The sequence below is a fragment of the Grus americana genome, chromosome 1, assembly GCF_028858705.1.
Source record: "Grus americana isolate bGruAme1 chromosome 1, bGruAme1.mat, whole genome shotgun sequence".
In the NCBI taxonomy this organism is placed as follows: Eukaryota; Metazoa; Chordata; class Aves; order Gruiformes; family Gruidae; genus Grus; species Grus americana.
Window position 1 is genome coordinate 218,896,794 of NC_072852.1, and position 17,103 is coordinate 218,913,896.

Here is a 17,103-nt window from a genome sequence, read left to right on the forward strand (position 1 = left end):
AGGGGGCAGAGACCCTCACGGGTCACCCATGGCCCCGGGGGTGGGGGGCAGAACCCCCCCAGTGTCAGACGTTCCCCTGGGGGGGCAGGTAGATCCTGGGGGCAGACACCTCTGGGGTGCCGCAGTGGGGGGGCAGACATGCCCCTGCGGGTCGCAAATGCCCCGGGGAGGGGGCAGATACCCCCCACTGGGGTCAGAGGTGCCCCGGGGGGGGGGTGTCACAGATGCCCTGAGGAGGCAGATACCCCCCATGGGTCACAGATGCCCCAAGGGGGGGGGCACATACCCTACGGGGGTCACAGATACCCCCCATGGGGGTGACATGCCCCCCAGCGGTCACCGATGCCCCGGGGGGGTCACGGATGCCGCTCCCCGGGGTCGGACGCCCCCAGCTGTCAATCAGGCTTCGCCCCGCTCGCTGACCCCGCCCTCGGCCCCGCCCCGCCGTGAGTAGCCCCGCCCCTTCCTCGCCCCGCCCCTAGCCTTCCGTTGTGGGCGTGGCCTGGCCGGACGCGCCCGTCCCTCCGCGCATGCTCCGTGCCGCGAGGCGGGTCTCCCAATTACTTCCGGGGGGGGAACCGCGGGTCGGGTTGTACTTCCGGGTGGGCGGCGGCCCGTCCCGCCATGGCTACGCTGTTCCCCTCGCTGCTGCCCCGCGTCACCGAGTCCCTCTGGTTCAACCTCGACCGGCCCTGCGTGGACGAGACCGAGCTGCAGCAGCAGGAGCAGCAGCACCAGGCCTGGGTGGGCCCCGGTGGAGGTGTGGGGCCGGGGGTGGCGGGGGGGGGGGCCCAGGCCCAGGCCCCAGGCCCCGGCTGCAGCACCAGGCCCGGCTGGGCGGGGGGTGCCCGGGGCCGGTCCCGTGCGCTGCTCCCCCAGCCCTTTTGGCGTTTCCGGCCTTTTTTAATTATTATTTTTATTATTTTATTTTTTTCTGAGGGGGTTTTGCGGTTCCGGGCACCGCCGGTCTCGCAGCCGGCCCGTGGGCCGTTGTGGCACACCGGCTCGGTGCGGGGCCGCTCGGTCACCTCCCGCGGCCCGGAGTTCCCCGTTTTCTGCGGGGGCTGAGGGAAGAGCCGGTGCTGAACCGAGGCCCCTTCAGCAGCCCCAATTAATTAATTAATTAACCAACCTTCTCCCGAGGAAGGCGGGGGCGGTTTCTGATCCCGTGAGCCAGCCCCTGAGCACGGGGGAAACACATCCCTTTGATTAAAGTTTAAAAAAAAAAAAAAATCTCCGTGATTAAATGATTCTAATGAAATAAAATAATTTCAATCAATAATTAAAAGCTCTGCACTGGGGAGAAATCTGAGTCCCTCTGGGTGGGAGGTGCTGGAGTATTTTAATTGAGCTTTAATTATCTGCAGTGGCTGCGCTTGGCTGAAGGGACCCCTCACATTTGGCTCAGTTTCTTATAAAAAAAGAAAATCTCTGTGTTCGAGCTCTGCTTACGCCCCTCAGGCCACGTGCAGGGACACCCCTCTGCCCTGGGGGTTCCTGTGTCTTGGGGACCACCCTGCCTTGTGCCAGGGAGCGCAGGCAGCTGCCTGCAGCCACCCTCCCCTGCCTGCCCCTCGCCCGGGACGTGCAGGGGGGCAGCAGGACTCCTCTGGCAGCCGCCAGCCGGGAATAGGAAGCGGCGCAAGCGCTCGAGGGGCCGACAGCCGGGCGGGAAGGGCCGGTTTGCTGGCGGGGAGCCGTGCCAGGGGGGTCACGGAGCTGCTGGGGTGCTCACCTGCCTCCCCCTTCTCTTCCCTCTCCAGCTCCAGAGCATCGCCGAGAAGGACAACAACCTGGTGCCCATAGGGAAACCGGCCTCCGAGGTGGGTGCGGGGGTCAGGGCGGGGGGTCTGAGGGGCCGGTGCGGCGTAAAGCCCGCGGGGGGGCCGGCGGGGCGCTGGAGCTGCCGTATCCACAGCATTACGACGAGGAGGAGGAGGAGGACGACGAGGACGATGAAGACAGCGAAGAGGACTCGGAGGATGACGAGGACATGCAGGATATGGACGAGATGAACGATTATAACGAGTCTCCCGATGACGGGGAGATTAATGAGGTAAATAGAGGGGCTGGGGGCACCGGCCCGTGTCCCTGCTTCCCCCCCCCCCAGGACCTCAAAGCGGGGGGGTGCGGTGCGTGGGAGCCCGAGGGTGAGCCCCGGGGATTGTCTCCGCTCCACCCTCTGCCGGGTCCTTCTCCGGGTCTCCCTGCCTTTGGGAGGAGAGGGAGGGAATGGGGAACGGCCCCTGCGTGGGGGTGTGGGGGGGTCTCACCCCTTTCCCCTTCCCAGGTGGACATGGAGGGGGCAGAGCAGGATCAGGACCAGTGGATGATCTGACCCTGCCGCGGCCGGGCCAAACCGGAGCCTGGGGACGGGAGGAGGCTGGGGGGAGCCCTCGCCCGCCGTGGCTCTGGGGCGCGGTTTGGTGAAGCTCCTCCTGCCGTGGCCGCGCCGGGGGCTGCGTGGGGCGGGGGGGGCTCGGGGTGAAGCCGCCTGGGGGGCCACAGAGATGCTGGGGAGCGCCTGGCACGGCGGGGGGGCAGCGTTTTTTCTAATAAATTCCGTTTTTAAGAAGTCAGCCCCCAAATCTGGTGTCTGAGGCGTACCAGGGCGGGCTCTGAGAGCCGCGGGGGTCTGCACCTGCCGGGGAGAGCCAGGCTCTCTGCCGCGCTTCCCCGGCGTCTCACACCGACCTTCCTGCGTGGGCAGGAGCCGTATGGGGCACGAGGGCCCCCCCTTTCCACCTGCCCTGCTGCTCCCACCGCCGCGCCCCACCACAGACCACAGCAGCCACAGCGTTTCCTCCAGAGCCCGTGTTTACGGCCGAGCGCGGTTAGTCGGCGACCCGGCGCTCCCCTCGGTGACGGCGCTCACCGCGAGGCAGGATCTTCCCCGCCCGGCTCAGCCGTTACCGGTGTAACAGAGCTCGGCGACGCCGTCGGGGATGGCGCGGAAGTACTCGAGGCTGGCGCGGTGCACCTTGCAGCGGTATTTGCCGCAGGTTTTGGCGTACTGTAGGAAGTGGGGCGCCCCGGGGAAGAGGACGTTGTCGGCCAGCACGGTGGCCCCCTGGGCCAGCAGCTGGTGGGTCTCCAGCAGCCGCAGGTCCCGCAGGTAGCAGCGCTTCCCGTGATCCATGAAGACGAAGTCGGCCTTGGGCAGGCCGTGCTGCTCCCGCAGCCGGGGGATCACCTCCGCCGAGGGGCCCGCAATCAGCTCCACCTGCACGGGACCCCCTCAGCCCCTGGGTGCCGGGGAAGGGCCCCCCCCCCCCGCCCCTCTCCTCCCCGGCAAGAGCCAGGCTCTCCCCCCACCGGGCGCGGTGCTCACCGTCTGCTCGTCGAAGCCGGCCAGGCGGATGACCTTCTCGGCCACGGCGGCGTGGCGGGGATTGCCCTCCACGGTGTAGAGGCGGGCGCCCGCGGGCAGCGCCTGTGCCAGCAGCACCGTGCCGTAGCCGCAGTAGGTGCCCAGCTCCAGCACCCGCTGCGGTGCCCGCTCGTACAGCAGCCGCTCCACGATCCTCCCTGCCACGGCCAGCACCCCTCAGCACCCTGGGGGGCTGCACCCCCCGTACCCCCTGCCCTAGGCAGGGTCGGGTTGCCGGGACTGCCAGGACGGGGGGAAGGTGCCGGCGGTTCCCCGGGGCCAGCGCCAAGGGGGGCAGAGGGCACGGCACAAGGGAGGTGGATGGCTGTGCTGACGCTGCCCGTGTCCCCAGCCCGCCCCCATGTCCCCAGCCGTGCTGGGGGCGTAAAGCCCTGACGGTGGTGCCGGGACTGTACCGGCAGTGCCACGGCTGCGCCGATGCCATGGCCGTACCAGCGGTGCCATGGCCACACCGATGTCAATGGTGCCACAGCCCTGCCAATGATAGTATGGCCATACCAACAACGTTGTGGTGGTGCCAATGATGCCGTGGCTATGCCAACAGTGCCACGGCTGTGCCAACAATGTCATGGCCATGTCAATGGTGCCGCGGCTGTGCCAATGATAGTATGACCATACCAACAGTGCCACAGCTGTGCCAGCGGAGCTGTGGCCGTGCTAACGGTGCCATGGCCGCGCCAGTGATGCCACGGCTGGGTCAACGATGCCGTGGCCGCACCAACAGTGCCATGGCTGCGCTGGCGGTGCCACAGCCGTGCCATCGGTGCCGTGCCCGGTGCCGGGATCCCCGCGGCGCAGGCGGGCGAGGGCCACGCTTACCTTTGACGGGCCCCACGCAGCTGAGGTGCTCGCAGCGGTAGCTCCACTGGTCGAAGGTCTGCAGGACGTGCCGGGGGTCGCCGGGGATGGCGTGGGCCAGCAGGTACTGGAAGGCGCGCTGCTCCCGTGGCACGCCGGTGAGCCGGTCCCGCAGCCAGGCCGCCAGCACCGCCCGGTACAGCAGCACCAGGTAGTGCCGGTAGCGGATCAGCAGGGTGATGAGGAAGGGGAGGAAGGCCAGGGCAATCGCCGGCGACACCATCGCGGCACGGGGGGGACGGTGAGGCTGCGGAAAGGGGCCCCCACGGGGGATGCTGGGGGGCGGGGGGTGCCCCCCTCCAGGGTGCCAGCCCACAGCTCCCACTCGTGCCATGAGCTGGCAGTGCTCTGCGCCCCCCAGCAACGCCTCTCCCTGGACGCTGGGGCACCCCGGGGTGCCGTGGGGGTCCCCGCACCGGGGCTGAGGGGTGCCAGGCTGTGGGGCTGCCCTGAGGGGGGGGGGGTCACTGTCCGGCACGGCCCCTCATACCCCCCTCAGCCCAGTTTGCTGTGCCCCACATCCTGCACCCTAAAACCTGCACCCCACACTGTGCCCCGCTTCCCACACCCTGGGCTGTTGGGGGTCCCCAGCCGCAGTGAGGGGTGGCACCTACCTGTGCCCACGCTCCAGGCAGCAGGCAGGCAGCAGGCAGGCAGCAGGCAGGCGGCAGGCCTGTGTGGCCCCGAGCGGTGCTGAGCCCTGCTGCCCACTCAATTATTGATGGTGTCACCTTCGCGGCAGCCGGCACCGGCTCCGGTTACCGGCTGAGCGGGGCCAGGCTGGGGCTGGGGGGTGGTCCCCAGGTCCCCATCCTGGGTGGGGGAGTGCACACCAGAGTCGGGGGGTGGGTGCTGTGCTCCAATGGCCCCCCAGTGCCCCGCTCCCCCAGAGGCAGCGCGGCAAGGCTGGACTGAGCTGCTGTCCCGTGGTCCCCGGTGCAGGCAGGGAGGGGTCACAGAACCCCAGAACCCCAGACTGGTGGGGGTTGGCAGGGACCTCTGGAGATCACCCAGTCCAGCCCCCTGCCAAAGCAGGATCACCCAGAGCAGGTTGCACAGGATGGCGTCCAGGCGGGTTTGGAATCTCTCCAGAGAAGGAGACTCCACAACCTCTCTGGGCAGCCTGTCCCAGGGCTCGGTCACCCGCAGAGGGAAGAAGTTTTTCCTCGTGCTCAGGTGGAACTTCCTGTGTTCCAGTTGGTGCCCGTTGCCCCTTGTCCTGTCGCTGGGCACCACTGAGAAGAGTCTGGCCCCTTCCTCTTGACACCCACCCTTTAGATATTGATAAGTGTTGATCAGATCCCCTCTCAGGCTTCTCTTCTCCAGGCTAACCAGCCCCAGCTCTCTCAGCCTTTCCTCACACCAGAGATGCTCCAGGCCCCTCCTCATCCTCGCAGCCCTCCGCTGGACTCTCCCCAGTAGTTCCCAGTCTGTCTGGAACTGGGGAGCCCAGACCTGGACACAGAACTCCAGCTGTGGCCTCACCAGGGCAGGGCAGAGCAGAGGGGGAGGAGAACCTCCCTCGACCTGCTGGCCACGCTCTTCTCCATGCACCCCAGGACACCATTGGCCTTCTTGGCCACGAGGGCACGCTGCTGGTCATGGAGAGCTGCTTGTCCCCCAGCACTCCCAGGTCCTTCTCCGCAGCGCTGCTTCCCAGCAGGTCACCCCCAACCTGTCCTGGTGCTGGGGTTATTCCTCCCTGGGTGCAGGACCCTACCCTTGCCCTTGTTGAATTTCATTGGGTTCCTCCCCGCCCAACTCTCCAGCCTGTCCAGGTCTCGCTGAATGGCAGCGCAGCCTCCTGGTGTGTCGGCCAGTCCTCCCAGTTCTGTATGGTCAGCAAACTCCTGAGGGGACACTGCTGAGGGTCCGGCTGCCCCACGCCAGGGACGTCCCCACCACCCACTTCACCCAGGCACCGTCCCCACAGCCGGGCACCGGGGTGGCAGCCGCCCCCCTCCTCGCCCCCCTGGCACCGCGCCGTGCCGCGGCAGAGCCGGGAGGTCTCCTGGGGGGTGGTTTGTTGGGGGGTGGGTGTTCCAGGGCTGCGAGCAACGGGTGTTGGAGACGTGGGCGTCCCTGTCCCCCTCCATGGGGCCACCAGTGCCCGGGGCCACCGCGCCGTGAAACCCCGGGGCAGGGAGAGGGGCAGGCGGGACCCCTGGCGTGGGGGCACAGGGTGGGCACCTGCTCTGCACCCCGTGTGCACGGAGTGGCACACAGGCACCGGGACACGTGTGGCCGAATGGTGCATGGGGCTGGGGGGGGTCCCCGCGGCGGGGTGGGCGCAGGGACGGGGGGTGCTGGTGAGGGGGGTCCCCATGGGACTGGCGGTGCTGCCAGCACGGGCAGTGGGGAGCTGCGGGCAGGATCGGGGCTGGAGGATGCGGGGGGCTCAGCTCGGCCCCCCAGCACGGGGATGCCCAAACCTTCGGGGGGCTGCAGGGGGAAAGGGAAGTCCTGGGGCTTGGGGTGTGGCCCAAAAGTAAAACTTTCCCAGTAACTCCCGCGTTACTACTTCAGGAAGCATTTCCTTTCGGTCAGGGGGTACCCACCATCCTTCGTCATTTTTCTCTGCTTGAGTTATTTTCATTAACTGATTGTCCGTTCCAGAATACTTTGGGGCCTGTCTTAATGCCTGATACTTTTCCAGCCATATCCCCAATATTTCTTTTTCCGCCACCAGTTTGGCAAACAGATCCGCTTTTCGACTCCCTTTTCCTGCAGCTGTATTTCCAAGCTGGTGGGTTCTACAATGCGCCACGGCTACGTGCTTAGGCCAGCGTACAGCTTCTAATAATCTCCCTATTAATTGTCCATATCTCCCTGGGGTTCCTCGGGCGGTCAATAATCCCCTTTCTTTCCACATGGTTCCGCGAGCATGAACTACACCAAAGGCATATTTCGAGTCGGTCCGTATATTTATTCTTTCCTGTAGCCCTTTTCCAAGATCCTGTTTTCTTGATTAAAACTCCCAAAGCCACATGTCATCTCTCACGTACAAACAACTTGAACGGCTCTTCCGAGCTGGGCAATCCAAGGGCTGGCGCAGTCATCGATGCGTGGTTCATTCGATCGAAAGACTTTTTGGCATTCCGGTGTCCATTCGAGTAGGTTCCCGGTTCCCTTCACAGCTTCGTATAAAGGTTTGGCGAGCAATCCGAAATTAATTATCCACAGGCGACACCACCCGGCCATTCCCAGGAACGTTCTCAATTCCCGCTTCGAGTCGGGCTCGGGTATTTGGCAAACGGCCTCTCTCCGTCCCTGCCAAGACTCGGCTCTCCTCGAGAGACAGTAAAACCTAGATAGGTAACAGCAGTTTGACTCATCGGCGCCTTTTCCGTTGATACTCGATATCCTGCAAATCCCGGAAAGTTCGACAAAAATCCCTTGCGCGCTTTGCACGATCTTCTTCTGACGCTGCTCCTAAAAGAATGTCGTCTACGCATTGCAGCAAGGTAGCAGACGACTTATTTCCTTGCCGTTCCTCAAGCTCAAGTTGGTTTCCGAAAGCAGTCGGGCTGTTTCTAAAACCTCAGGGAAGCAGAGTCCAGCACCGTCGTGGTTTTCTTTCCCACCCAAAAGCAAACACCTTCTGACTTTCCCTTTCCAAAGGGATACAGAAGAAAGCATCTTCCAAACCCAGCCCCGCAACCCACCGATCAGCATCTCTGATGGTCGTTAATAACGTACATGGATGTGCTGCGACAGGACGTACGTCCTGAACTGTCCGATCTACGGCCCTAAAGTCTCGTACTGAGCGATAACGTGTCAGCGTGAGGTTTCCTAATGGGGAGGGTGGGGGAATTAAATTCCAACTGCCATTCTCGCAAAAGTTTATAGTCCATAAAATTCTTTATCAAAGGTTCTAACCCTTTCCTTGCCTCCCGTTTTATAGGGTATTGTTTTCGTCTTGCCGGCTCTGCTCCTGGCTTTAGGTCGCTTTTTACCGGTTCTGCCGCTTTTGGTCTTCCGGGTATCCCCGATGCCCAGACAGAAGTGTCCAACACCTCGTCAGGGATCCCCGGGGCGGCTTCTCCGGCTTCCTGCTGTGACGAAACCCCTCGCGCCTCCAGCGCCTTCTCTTCAGGGATTTGCACGTGAACGTGGTTACGCTCGAAAGTTACCTTCTGCATGTAATTTGCTTAACAAATCTCTTCCCAACAACGGCACAGGAGAATCGGGCGCGTACAGAAATTTATGCATAAAAGTTTGAGGACCAAATCTACATTTAATAGGCTGGAAAAAGGGCTTAGTTTCTTTTCCTCCTGTGGCACCCATAATCCCTAATTTTTGATTACCCCGTTTCCCTTTGCAAGTGTTTAGGACCGAGCGAGCCACCCCTGTATCTACTAAAAGTGTCACGTTTTCATTCCCCAGCTGTGACGTGAGCGGGGTTCTGCCGGGGACGCTTGGGGTTCTCCCCGGCCCCTGCAGCCCGACTCTTGCCCTGCGGGAACGCGGTCGCTTTAGGGTTCTCCCGGGGGGGAGTCTCTGACAGCGATCCGCTGGGCGTTCTCTTTTCCGATGCCCTTTGTGCCTGCGCGCTGCACGCTGATCTCCTTCGAGAGGCCGGTGAGAGCTTCCCTTACCTTCCCTCGGTCTCCAGCCTTGCCCTCTTTGCTCCCACCTTTCGCCTTTCCGTTTTCCTTCAGCAATTCCTGCCGCCGACGGCTGAGCCCTTTTAACCTGCTCTCTGCTTCGTCTTTTCTTTTCTTCCGCTTCTCTATTATTATAAACTCTCCAAGCCGCCTCCAATGACTTAGTCAAAGACCTAGCATCCTCTCCTTCAGGCTTCTGTGATTTCTTTCTTATATCCGGGTTACATTGCCCAATAAATATATTCATTAGCGACAAGGCATCTTCTTCCCTGTCCGGATCCAAATCTGAATATTTTCTTGCGGTTTCACCCAACCGCTCGTAAAATGCTGACGGCGTCTCGTCCTTCCCCTGAACTGCTTGATAAATTTTGGACCAATTTTTAGGCGTAGCTATAGCATTTCGTACCCCATACGAGATTCGTCTCTGATATTCCGTTAACAACAATCTTTGAGCCCTATTTTCAGGATCTCAATTGGGATTAACGGCCGGAAAATGATCTTCAGGTCTCCCTGCCTGGGCATCCCGTCCACGTGCTTTCTCTGCTTCCTCCCGCGCTTTGGACATTATCGTTCCTCGGAAGTAAGCAAAGCGCTCAGCGCCACTTGCAGGTCCTTCCAATCCGGGTCGCGACTCTCTAGAATAGTTTCTAAACTTTGCGCTGCTTTTTCTGGGGCCCCTCTGTAAGTCCCAGTCATTTCTTTCCACGCTCGCAAATCAGCCACGGGAAACGGTACTTTTACCCGCACCGGCCCCGCCGCCGGTCCCTCAGCTTGTCCCAAAGGTGCTCGTAACACAGTCCCCCCCCGCCCCGTTCTCCCGGCGACCGGGCTGTATTGATCATCCCCAACATCCCGTTTCGCACGAGCATCGTCCGGTTTCTCCTCCGGTCCACGCGGAGCCACCAGAAGTTGGACATCATCATCCTCATCCGCATCTCTGTATTTGTTACACCGCTTTCCAGCACCGCATGCGGAACAGCAACGCTTGGAACCATTAATTTCTTTCATCCTCCTCTTCCTGACGACGACACGTTAGCACCCTCAGTCACTAACCCGCAATCCTTTCTTGCCTTGGAATCGTTTCTTAAGGGGAAGAATGCATCGACGTACGGTGGTTCAGCCCGTTTCCCGTCCCGCCTACAAAACAGCATTCATTGCGGTGTGGTGGAATAATTCAAAGTGCCGCTCCGCGGCCACTCTTCCGGATCGTCCCAAACATGCACCGGCCGCCAGTGATTGCAAGATTCAATTAATTCGTTGTGCGTCAGCGGATCCCCCCCAGACTTACTCCAACGTTTCACTACTCATCCCAAGGGGGGGGTTTATCACCCCCCTTTCCGTAAACGATACTCCAGGACCCGTTCCACCCCGTTGCCTGCTCCAGCCGTCGCCGTACAAGCGCAAGTGACGCCCGGTAATGCCCGCGGCCGCGACGCCGACGCCAATCCTTCGGCCGCCCATCGGTGCTCTCGAGGGCGCCATTTCCTCGGGGTCTGTCCCGGCACCCCAGCGATACCTCTGCTCGCGGCCCCGGCAGTCACTCACCGCCCACCAGGAAAACACTTTGGGGGAGTCCCCGGAAGATTTGTCCGGTGCGCGCTGGAGTTGCCCGTCGTGGTCCCAGCGGCGAGGAGAAACGGCCGACGTCACCGACCCACCTGGGCGGCCAAAAACCCTGACCCCGGAGTAAACCTCCCGAAACTTATTTCGGTTTGGAGAGGAGCTGTCGCTTTGCTCGGCGCCGGGCGCGGGGCGGCATCCTTTCGGCTGCGGGGGGGGCTCCGGGCGGGGGGCTCAGCGGGACTTTGGGGGCTCAGGGGTGGCTGCAGGCAGCGCAGGCAGGGCCCGGCAGGCAGAGCGGGGTGCTGAGCGCCTGCCGGGGGTGGGAAGCTGCACCCCCCCGCAGCCCCCTGCCCGCCGGACGGGCAGCGAGCCTCTGCCCGCGTGCTGCCTGCGCTGGGGGTGCGGGCAGGGGGCTGAGGCGGGGGGAGCCGGGCTGAGCCCCGGGCACTGGAGAGACCCCAGAGCCGGGAGCACTGCTCACTGGGAGCACTGGGGGCGCTGGGGGCACTGAGGGCGTTGGGAGCACTGGGGGCACTGGGTTCACTGGGAGCGCTGGGGACACTGGGAGTCAGGAGCACTGGGGGCACTGGGGGACACTGGGTTCACTGGGGGCACTGGGTTCACTGGGAGTCAGGAGCACTGGGGGCACTGGGGGGCACTGGAGGTGCTGGGAGCACTGGGGTTCACTGGGTTCACTGGGAGCACTGGGGCCCTGGGAGTGCTGGGAGCACTGGGAACGCTGGGGGCACTGGGTTCACTGGGAGCGCTGGGAATGCTGGGAGTGCTGGAGGCACTGGGGGCACTGGGTTCACTGGGAGCACTGGGAACACTGGGAGCGCTGGGAACACTGGGGGCACTGGGGGGCACTGGAGGTGCTGGGAGCACTGGGGCACTGGGAGTGCTGGGAGCACTGGAAACACTGGGAACGCTGGGAGTGCTGGGGGCACTGGGTTCACTGGGAGCACTGGGTTCACTGGGAGCACTGGGTTCACTGGGAGTGCTGGGGGCACTGGGGGCACTGGGTTCACTGGGAGCACTGGTAACACTGGGGGCGCTGGGAACACTGGGAACACTGGGGCACTGGGAACACTGGGGGCGCTGGGAACACTGGGGCACTGGGAGCACTGGTAACACTGGGGGCGCTGGGAACACTGGGAACACTGGGGCACTGGGAACACTGGGGGCACTGGGAACACTGGGGCACTGGGAACACTGGGGGCACTGGGAGCGCTGGGTTCACTGGGAGCGCTGGGGCACTGGGGGCACTGGGTTCACTGGGAGCGCTGGTCCTGCCCGGAGCGCGGGTCCCTGCGGGGGGACGCGGGAAGCTCCGCCCCCGCCCCCGCGTGTCACCACGTGACGGGTGTCACCGCGCGCACTCCTGCAGACTCGCGCGTCCAGCCCGCTCAGCGCCACGTACACGCGCGGGGCGCGTGCAGCCGCACACGTGATCGCGCACGCACACGCGCGTCGCTCACGGCCGCGTGACGCAGCCCACGCGCGAGCGCAGCTTTCCCCCCCCCCGCCCCCCGTGGCGCCTCGGGCGCGATCCCGGCGCGCGGCACCTCTCACGTGACCAAGCCCGCGCGCGCGCCCCCGGCGGCGGTGGCGGCGCGGGGCAAGGGCGGGGCCGGCGCGTGCTCCCCCGTCCCCTCTTCCGCGCGCTGATTGGCTCCCCTTCACGTGACGGCGGCGCCCTTAGGCGGGGCGGGGAAGACGCGGGGCCTTTCTCTTGCCATTGGCTCTCTCCGCTCACGTGACGGGATGGCCGGTCACGGGACAGGCGGCGGCAAGGGGCGGGACGCGGCTCCGCCCCCCGCGCGCTCACGTGACCGGGGCGGCGGGGCCCCTGCCGGACACCGTAGCGGCGCCGCGCCCGGCCGGGCCCTGCTGCGCCTCGCCATGGGCTGCTGCTACAGCAGCGAGGCCGAGGCCTCCGACCAGGTGGGCCCCGGGGGGAGGCGGCGGCGGCGGCGGCGGGGGGAGCCCGGGGCCTGCGGCAGCCCGCGGCCCCCCACGGGGGGGAGGGGACACCGGCGGGAAGCGGCCTGTCAGCGGGGCCGCGGCCTGGCCGGGGTGCGGGGCGGCGGCGGGGTTGGGGCGGGGGTGGGGGGAGGCGGCGGGTCACGCTGCCGGGTTGTCCGCCCCCCTCCTCCGGGACGGGGCGGGTAGGGGCGCGTTTCCCCGCCGGTGCCGCGGGGGCGGGCCGGGGCCCGGTGTCCGGGAAAGCTCCGAGGCGCCGTTTGCGGCCTCCGGCTCTCTGGGCAGCGCTGGGGGCGGGCGGTGGCTTCGGGAATCCCGGCTGCGCCGTGACAGCTCCGGTGCCGCCCGGCCCCTGGCTCCCCGCCCGCTCCTGCGGGTCCCCCCGTGTTTTGTGCCGTGGCGTTCGCCCCCCGCCCTGGCGAGCTCGGGGGGAGGGGGGGGCTGATTTCCCCCCGTGCCCGGGGCCGCTTGTCCCGCTGGGCAGCACCGGCCTCCCCGGCGGCGTTCCCCCGCAGGGCATGGCCCCGTCTGCCGCGCAGGCCGCTCCGGGAGCTTCTCCTGCCCGGCGGCTCCTTCCCCTCGCGTTTCTCCGGCAGCCCGGTTGTTCCAGCGCTCCCGGCCGCGCTCAGCCGCCCCGCTGCTGCGTGGGGGGGGATTGGCAGATCCTGCCAGGCGAGACCCCCGCTCCCCGCAGACCCTGTCCCGGTGCGGGCGGCAGCCCAGGTCCGCGGAGGGTTGGGGCGGGAGCGGTGCCGGGCTTTCCCTCCTGGGACAGAGCGACCGTCCTGCTGCCGCTGAGCAGCTCGGGGGGACGGTGCAAATCGGGGCCATCACCTGTCCTGCGGAAACTTAATCCTGCGGGCAGCCCCTGCCCTGCCGGGGAGCTCAGCCCTGACAGCTCGGCCCTGGGGGAGCGCAGCCTGCAGCTGAGCCGTGGGGCTCCCGTGGGTGCTGTGGGGAAGGAGAGGGGCCTGGACTGGGCGATGGCAGCGGTGTTTCCCGGCAGGAGGAAGGGGAGAGGCAGCTGCTGGCCAGGGAGGAGCTGGGGATGTCACCAACGGGGCGTGCAGAGGGGTGACCGCTCTCCCGGCTCACCCTGGGTCCTGAGCTGCGCATCCCGCTCTCCCAGTGCTTGTGCCCATCGGCTCCCTGCCAGGCACTTCTGCCCCCGGCCCCTGCGTTGCTGCTCGGCCTGAGCCACAGCTGGGGGCTCTGCACCCCCTGAGCGGAGGGGAGGACGTACCCTGCGGCCCCGCTCCCTCCAGGGGCCTTGGCAGAGTTGGGGCTGTGCTGGGGTCACGCCGGGATGTGTGGAACCCCTCCTGGCAGGTGGAGGGTGAGACTTGTCCCATCCCGTGGAGTGGAAGCTGCTGGCGTGGGGGAACTGGGGCTGATTCTCCTCTTCCTCTTCCTGTTCCCCAGGAAGAAGAGACAAAGCGGCTGCTGGAGCCGGCGACCAGCCCTCCCAACAAGGTGCTGAATGGAGCGGAGCAGAGCTACCACAACCTCCCGTCGGCACGCACCGATGAGCAGGCCATGCTGTCCTCCATCCTCGCCAAAACGGCCATGTGAGCCTTGTGCCGTAACCCCCTCGGGACCAGCGATGACCGTGGGACACGGCGTGCCATCGGACGTGCCGTGGCAGCCTCACCAGGGGTCTGCCTGCACCGGCTGTTAGGTGCAGGGGAAGGGGGAGCTGCGGCAGTGCCCCCCGCATCCCTCTGGCAGCCTGCGTCGGGGCTGGGCTGCCTGAGGACAGCCCCCTCCCTCTGATCTGAGCCCCACGGGGATGCAGAGATGAGACCCTGGGGCTCCCCTCTCCCTGGGGAGGCTGCACCCCAGTGTGCGCAGGGGCGGTGTGGGGTGGGGGCAGCGCCCAGCCTAGCTGGGGGCGCTTTGAGTCGCTCGTGCTCCCTGCTGCTCCCCTGCCTGGCACGGAGGGGCTGGTGCCAACCGGCGCATGTCCCACACGCGGTGTTGCAGCAGCCCCGGGCATCACGCTGCCTTGGGGGGCACGTGGCCAAGCTGTGGCGTGGTCCTCGCCGAGTGCCCAGCTCCTCTCCGAGCCTGGGGCCCGGTACTGGGGCTCCTGGGACGTCTGCCAAGCGCTTAATCTTCGCGGCATGGCGGAGCGTCCTTCCCCACGCAGCTGCATGCCGAGGTCCCTGGGGTACGGGCCAGCCCATGCCGCAGGAGGCTGCAAACCAAACCCTGGCTCCACGCAGCCTCCGTCCTCCGCCTGCCCCGGGCCGGTTGCAGTCCTTGGCGTTTCCTTCCTGGCGAGCAGCCGCTCCAGCCTGGCACGCTTGTGTCTGGCCGACCGGTGCAGCGAATCTGCCCTCGTGGCAGCCCCGAGCTGTCTGCTTTTGCGGTGCCGGAGTCGTGGCTGCCCCCATTGGAGGGGGTCTGCCTGAGACAGGGAGGGGGCTCGGGGGGAGCGACGAGCCCGCAGCGGGACCTGCTGTCTTGTGTCTCCGCAGCAACATCATTGACGTGTCGGCGGCGGATTCCCAGGGCATGGAGCAGCACGAGTACATGGACAGAGCCAGGCAGTACAGGTGGGACCTGCCCTGCGGCCCCCAAAGCCGCGGCCCGGGAGGGCATCAGCAGGGCCTCGGGGGTCTGGGAGGGTGACTCTGTGCCGGGTGAGGCCCACGGCAGTGCCGGCGGCAGAGCCCTCGTCCTGGCAAGGGCGGCTGCGCACAAAGGGCTCCTCTGTTCCCCCGGCACTCGGGGTGGACGGCGGGTGGCTGGATGCGATTGCTCCCGCTTGAAAGGTGGCTGTGTCGGAGAGCTGGAAGCTCCCTCGCGCCTCGGGGAGCGAAGGGGGGTGAGCACCGGGGGTCCCCTGCTCCCCCTCGGTGCTGCTGGCGCCTGGAGGCGCGGCACCCGTCTTCTGCCTGGCCTGGGTCTCCCGCGTCCCGCCGCTCCCCAGGGTGGGCCAACGCTCGCGTCACCGACGCTCGCCACTCTCCCCTCCGCAGCACGCGCCTGGCCATGCTGAGCAACAACCTGACGCACTGGAAGAAGCTCCCGCTGCTGCCGTCTCTGACCAACCAACCGCACCAAGTGCTCGCCAGCGACCCCGTCCCCTTCGCAGACCTGCAGCAGGTGAGGGGCGGGGGGCGAGCTCTGATGCCGGGGCCGATGAAGGATCCTCGCTCTGGGTTGTCTGCGGCAGCCCGGCCACGCCGGAGGGGCCCCGGGCAGGTCCCGGTGGTTGCTCTCGCTGTCTTTAGTTTGGTGCAGCCTTGCCGGGGGAGCACGGACACCACGGACTGTGCCGGGGCTCCCGCGGGCGTGGAGGCGGGAGTGACCGCGATGATGTGGCCGATGCAGAAACATCCCGAGCGTCCTGTAAGGGCTCGTTAGCACTGAAGGCAACGCGCAGTCACGCGTTCCCAGCGCAGTAACCGCGTGCAGGCAGCGCAGGCAGCGGCTCTCTGCTCCTTCCAGTCCCTTCAGAGGATGATCGTTCGTGGCAGCGGGGGGGGTTTGCAGCGCAGGCAGCTCCGCTCCCGGGGAGTCCCGCTGCCACTTCCAGGAAGGAAACGCTCTTCCTCGCAGGCAGGAGCTGCTGCCTTGCCTGTTAAGTGCCCCGGAAAGGCTGGGTCTGCTCCCGGCCGGTTCCCAGCCTGTCCCCAGGGCTGCGGCTTCTGCTCGTGGCGCTTGCGTGCCAGCTGTGGGGTCCAAACAGCGAAGCGGGTTTGAGTGTCGAAGCGTGCGTGGAGAGGAGACTGTCCCTGAGCTGCCAGGAACCCCTCCCCAACAGAGCCAGCCCGGTGTCCCGGCACGTCCCGGCAAGCGGAGGGCGGGAGGGCTGCAGGGCGAGTGCCAGCGGGCGCCACGGTCCGGTGGTGGGTGCTCTGGGATGTGCTGGGGCCGCCGGCCCTGCCGCTCCCTGCGGTGTTTTCCTTGGGAGAACCGCGTTTGCCGGAGCCGCTGCCGATGCCGGCTGCTGTGCTTGCGCCCGCAGGTGTCCCGGATAGCTGCCTACGCCTTCAGCGCGCTCTCACAGATCCGCGTCGACGCCAAAGAAGAACTGGTTGTACAGTTTGGCATCCCCTGAGCCCGCCCTGCAGCACCGCAGCTTCACCAGTTTTGGGTTTTCTTGGTTTGGTTTTGGTTTTTTTCTTCCCTTTTTTGTCTTCATTTTCCCTTCCCTCCCTCCCCGCGGCGCCGCGACAGAACTTGTACAGACACCCGGTTTCCTACTAATCGCCAAGATGCCCGTCGCCGGCGCGTCCACCCCGCCGCGGTACCCGTCGGCGCTGCCCGGAGGCTTTCTCCGGTGGGTGGGTGGGCCCGGGGAGGGGGCCGCGTTTCGCCAGATGCCGCCTTGCGCAGGGATGACCACAAAGGGAAACGCCGGCGTGGGGAGGCCCCGGCGCGGGTCGGCACCGCTGTGCCGGGTCAGGGCAGGCTGGAGCCGGGCTCCCGTGGATGTGACGCTCTGCACGGGACCTGGGGGCTTCTGACACCCTCCCCACTCATTTTTACATGTTCAGACCTTTATTTCGGGTTTGTTTTTCTTTTTTAATTATTATTTTTGGCCACAGTAGATAAACCCACGTTCATCCAGTGCCCGTCTCCTCTGTTCTGCGCCAGCCGTGGTGTGAATGCAGTGGGAGAGCCATGGGGGAGCCGTGCCCTCGTTGGTTTGGGGGGGGGACACACACATCCCCCCAGGGATTTTGGGGA

The 17,103-nt window shown here is 65.7% G+C and overlaps 3 protein-coding genes across 3 annotated transcripts; 2 read left to right on the plus strand and 1 right to left on the minus strand.

The window, feature by feature from the left end:
• Nucleotides 1-568: 568 nt before the first annotated feature.
• ANAPC15 (anaphase promoting complex subunit 15) lies at nt 569-2,405 on the plus strand. The gene is made up of 4 exons (XM_054807659.1): nt 569-744; nt 1,764-1,823; nt 1,919-2,056; nt 2,291-2,405. Exons 1-4 carry the CDS (start codon nt 625-627, stop codon nt 2,336-2,338), a joined length of 366 nt encoding a protein of 121 aa, XP_054663634.1. The 5' UTR covers nt 569-624; the 3' UTR covers nt 2,339-2,405.
• A 497-nt stretch (nt 2,406-2,902) lies between these two features.
• On the minus strand, nt 2,903-4,478 carry LOC129198398 (transmembrane O-methyltransferase homolog). The gene is made up of 3 exons (XM_054807672.1): nt 4,211-4,478; nt 3,332-3,528; nt 2,903-3,223 (listed from the first exon to the last, which is right to left on the minus strand). The coding sequence occupies exons 1-3, from the start codon at nt 4,470-4,472 to the stop codon at nt 2,903-2,905; spliced, it is 780 nt and encodes a 259-aa protein (XP_054663647.1). The 5' UTR covers nt 4,473-4,478.
• A 7,722-nt stretch (nt 4,479-12,200) lies between these two features.
• On the plus strand, nt 12,201-16,984 carry LAMTOR1 (late endosomal/lysosomal adaptor, MAPK and MTOR activator 1). The gene is made up of 5 exons (XM_054807646.1): nt 12,201-12,363; nt 13,825-13,970; nt 14,883-14,960; nt 15,387-15,513; nt 16,379-16,984. Exons 1-5 carry the CDS (start codon nt 12,322-12,324, stop codon nt 16,469-16,471), a joined length of 486 nt encoding a protein of 161 aa, XP_054663621.1. The 5' UTR covers nt 12,201-12,321; the 3' UTR covers nt 16,472-16,984.
• The last annotated feature ends 119 nt before the right edge of the window (nt 16,985-17,103 follow it).

Bases quoted from the DNA above. Each gene is read 5' to 3' on its own strand.
- ANAPC15 (XM_054807659.1), top strand. From the start codon at position 625: ATGGCTACGCTGTTCCCCTCGCTGCTGCCCCGCGTCACCGAGTCCCTC. The intron at 745-1,763 runs GTGGGCCCCGGT...TTCCCTCTCCAG, and splicing joins AGCAGCAGCACCAGGCCTGG to CTCCAGAGCATCGCCGAGAA. The intron at 1,824-1,918 runs GTGGGTGCGGGG...CCGTATCCACAG, and splicing joins TAGGGAAACCGGCCTCCGAG to CATTACGACGAGGAGGAGGA.
- LOC129198398 (XM_054807672.1), bottom strand. From the start codon at position 4,472: ATGGTGTCGCCGGCGATTGCCCTGGCCTTCCTCCCCTTCCTCATCACC. The intron at 3,529-4,210 runs GTAAGCGTGGCC...TGGCCGTGGCAG, and splicing joins CTGCGTGGGGCCCGTCAAAG to GGAGGATCGTGGAGCGGCTG. The intron at 3,224-3,331 runs GTGAGCACCGCG...GGTCCCGTGCAG, and splicing joins CCGGCTTCGACGAGCAGACG to GTGGAGCTGATTGCGGGCCC.
- LAMTOR1 (XM_054807646.1), top strand. From the start codon at position 12,322: ATGGGCTGCTGCTACAGCAGCGAGGCCGAGGCCTCCGACCAG. The intron at 12,364-13,824 runs GTGGGCCCCGGG...CCTGTTCCCCAG, and splicing joins AGGCCGAGGCCTCCGACCAG to GAAGAAGAGACAAAGCGGCT. The intron at 13,971-14,882 runs GTGAGCCTTGTG...GTGTCTCCGCAG, and splicing joins ATCCTCGCCAAAACGGCCAT to CAACATCATTGACGTGTCGG.